We start from the raw sequence: 2500 nt of genomic DNA, 5'->3' as shown, positions 1-2500 counted from the left end.
GTGTGTGTGTGTGTGTGTGTGTGTGTGTGTGTGTGTGTGTGTGTGTGTGTGTGTGTGTGTGTGTGTGTGTGTGTGTGTGTGTGTGTGTGTGTGTGTGTGTACCTGTATGTGTGTCAGTCCGTGTGTGTGTGTGTTTGTGTGTGTTTGTGTGCATGCGTGCGTGCGTGTGTGTATGTGTGTGTGCGCGTATGTGTGCGTAATACCTGACTCTGTCATGGCTGCAATGTGATTAAGTTGCTGTGTGAGTGTGTGTGTGTGTAATAAAAAGCCTATGAAGTCAAAATGATGAAATGAAATGAAATGAAATGAAAAAATAAACCACACACAGTACATATTGGCCCGAGATCCAGCAGACCCTTTCCAGGGCCAGGCCAGGCACAAGCCCAAGCCCAGGTCTGACTCTTCTGGCTCAGATGGGAGCCTCCAGCCAGTCCCCCTCCCTGGTGGTGATGGTGGTGTTGCAGAAGAGAAGGATGAAGGAGGAGGAGGAAGAGGAGGAGGAGGAGGAGGAGGAGGAGGGCAGCCCTACATCAAGGGGGAGAGATGGGGCAGAGGGGGCTTTTGGGGGTGAGGTTTCGGAGGTGGAGCCAAGGCGCGTAACCTAACCCTCTCTCTCTCTCTCTCTCTCTCTCTCCTTCTACCTCTCTCTCTGCCTCCCTGTCATGCATCTTCTTTCTCTCTCACACACTCCTTCTTCTCTTCTCTTCTCTTCTCTTCTCTTCTCTTCTCTTCTCTTCTCTTCTCTTCTCTTCTCTTCTCTTCTCTTCTCTTCTCTTCTCTTCTCTTCTCTTCTCTTCTTTCCCTCCATCTCTGTATCCCTCCTGCTGTCCATCTCTCTCCTCTCTTTCCCTGTCTTTCCATCTCTTTCCCTCTTCTCTTCTCTTCTCTTCTCTTCTCTTCTCTTCTCTTCTCTTCTCTTCTCTTCTCTTCTCTTCTCTTCTCTTCTCTTCTCTTCTCTTCTCTTCTCTTCTCTCTGCATCCATCCTGCTCTCCCTCTCTCCTTTCCCTCCCTCTCTCCTCTCCTCTCCTCGCCTGTTTCTTCTCCTCTCTCTCTCTCCCTGTCTATCTCCCCCCGTAGGGCATCGCAACCCCTCCTCGACCGCTGCGTGCCAGACTACACCACCTTTGCCACCGTGGGGGACTGGCTGGAAGCCATCAAGATGAGCCGCTACTGCGACAACTTCCTCAACGCCGGCTTCGCCTCCTTTGACCTGGTGGCGCAGATGACGTCCGAGTAAGTGTGTGTGTGTGGATGGGCTAGTCAGTGTGTGTGTGGGTGTGTGTGTGTGTGTGTGTGTGTGGGTGGGTGGGTAAGTGTGCGTGTGGGTGGGTAAGTGTGTGTGTGTGTGTGTGTGTGTGTGTGTGTGTGTGTGTGTGTGTGTGGGTAAGTGTGTGTGTGTGTGTGTGTGTGTGTGTGTGTGTGTGTGTGTGTGTGTGTGTGTGTGTGTGTGTGTGTGTGTGTGTGTGTGTGTGTGTGTGTGTTTGCATGAGAGAGAGACAGAGTGTCAGTCTGTCAAAATATATGTGTGTGTGTGTCCGTGTGTGTCTTCATGTGTACGTGTGTGTGTGTGTTTCTCTGTTTGTGTTCAACTGTGTCTAGCATATACTCTGTATGTTTGCTGACAGAATGCATAATGATCAGGCAGACAGCATCTGCATCTGCTGTTCTGAAACGTTTGACTGAAATAACACAAAATAAGCAACATCATTTCTACTAGTTCAAAGTGACGCTTTTGACAGCACTTTGAAAAGCATTCACTAGTGTCTCTCTGTGTGTGTGTGTGTGTGTGTGTGTGTGTGTGTGTGTGTGTGTGTGTGTGTGTGTGTGTGTGTGTGTGTGTGTGTGTGTGTGTGTGTGTGTGTGTGTGTGAGAGAGAGAGAGAGAGAGAGAGAGAGAGAGAGAGAGAGAGGAGAGAGAGAGAGAGAGAGGAGAGAGAGAGAGAGAGAGAGAGAGAGAGAGAGAGAGAGAGAGAGAGAGAGAGAGAGAGAGAGAGGGAGAAAGAGAGATAGAGTGTGTGAGATAGAAAGAGAGAGAGAGAAAGAGAGATAGAGTGTGTGAGATAGAGAGAAAGAGACAGAGTGAGTGAGAGAGCGCACGGTGTATTGCATACTGAGGAGCTTGTATCTTCCCAAGGCCCGCCGAAGCTTTGTGTCAGTAAGTGGAGGACAAGAGGGGCTGTGAGGGAACATTCCGGTACTTCAAGCGCTCAGCAGCACCCTTATGCAAATCAAATGGACCCACTCAACTCCTCGCTCCGCAGAGCACTGACACTAAAATGGCCACCGTGCCTAGTGGAGTAGGAGCACTGAAAGACGTGTGCAATCTGCTAAGCTGCGTGTATCCCGATAGGTGTTTAAGTACATGGTGCTGCATTGTTAAGTCAAGTCCATTTCGCTAAGCTCATGACCACCATGAATAGTGGAGGAGAAGGACTGAAAGACATGCGCTATCTGGGCAGCTGTGTGTATTCAATATAGACATAAATAACGCCTGAGCGAA

The 2500-nt window shown here is 49.7% G+C and overlaps 1 protein-coding gene across 6 annotated transcripts in view; it reads left to right on the top strand.

Moving 5' to 3' along the window:
- The window catches only part of LOC134451479 (ephrin type-B receptor 3-like), a 97139-nt gene that overhangs the window by 86523 nt on the left and 8116 nt on the right, over positions 1–2500 (top strand). For 4 of the 6 annotated variants that reach the window (XM_063201967.1, XM_063201965.1, XM_063201966.1 and 1 more), the window contains exon 16: positions 1079–1234. The exons of the other annotated variants lie outside the window; for them this stretch is intronic. In XM_063201967.1, the coding sequence (XP_063058037.1) occupies positions 1079–1234 (156 nt within the window). The remainder of the gene's footprint in view (positions 1–1078; positions 1235–2500) is intronic. 6 annotated transcript variants of the gene reach the window in all.

The sequence above is a fragment of the Engraulis encrasicolus genome, chromosome 6 (assembly GCF_034702125.1).
Source record: "Engraulis encrasicolus isolate BLACKSEA-1 chromosome 6, IST_EnEncr_1.0, whole genome shotgun sequence".
Taxonomy (NCBI): Eukaryota; Metazoa; Chordata; class Actinopteri; order Clupeiformes; family Engraulidae; genus Engraulis; species Engraulis encrasicolus.
This window is presented reverse-complemented; position numbering and strand designations above follow the sequence as displayed.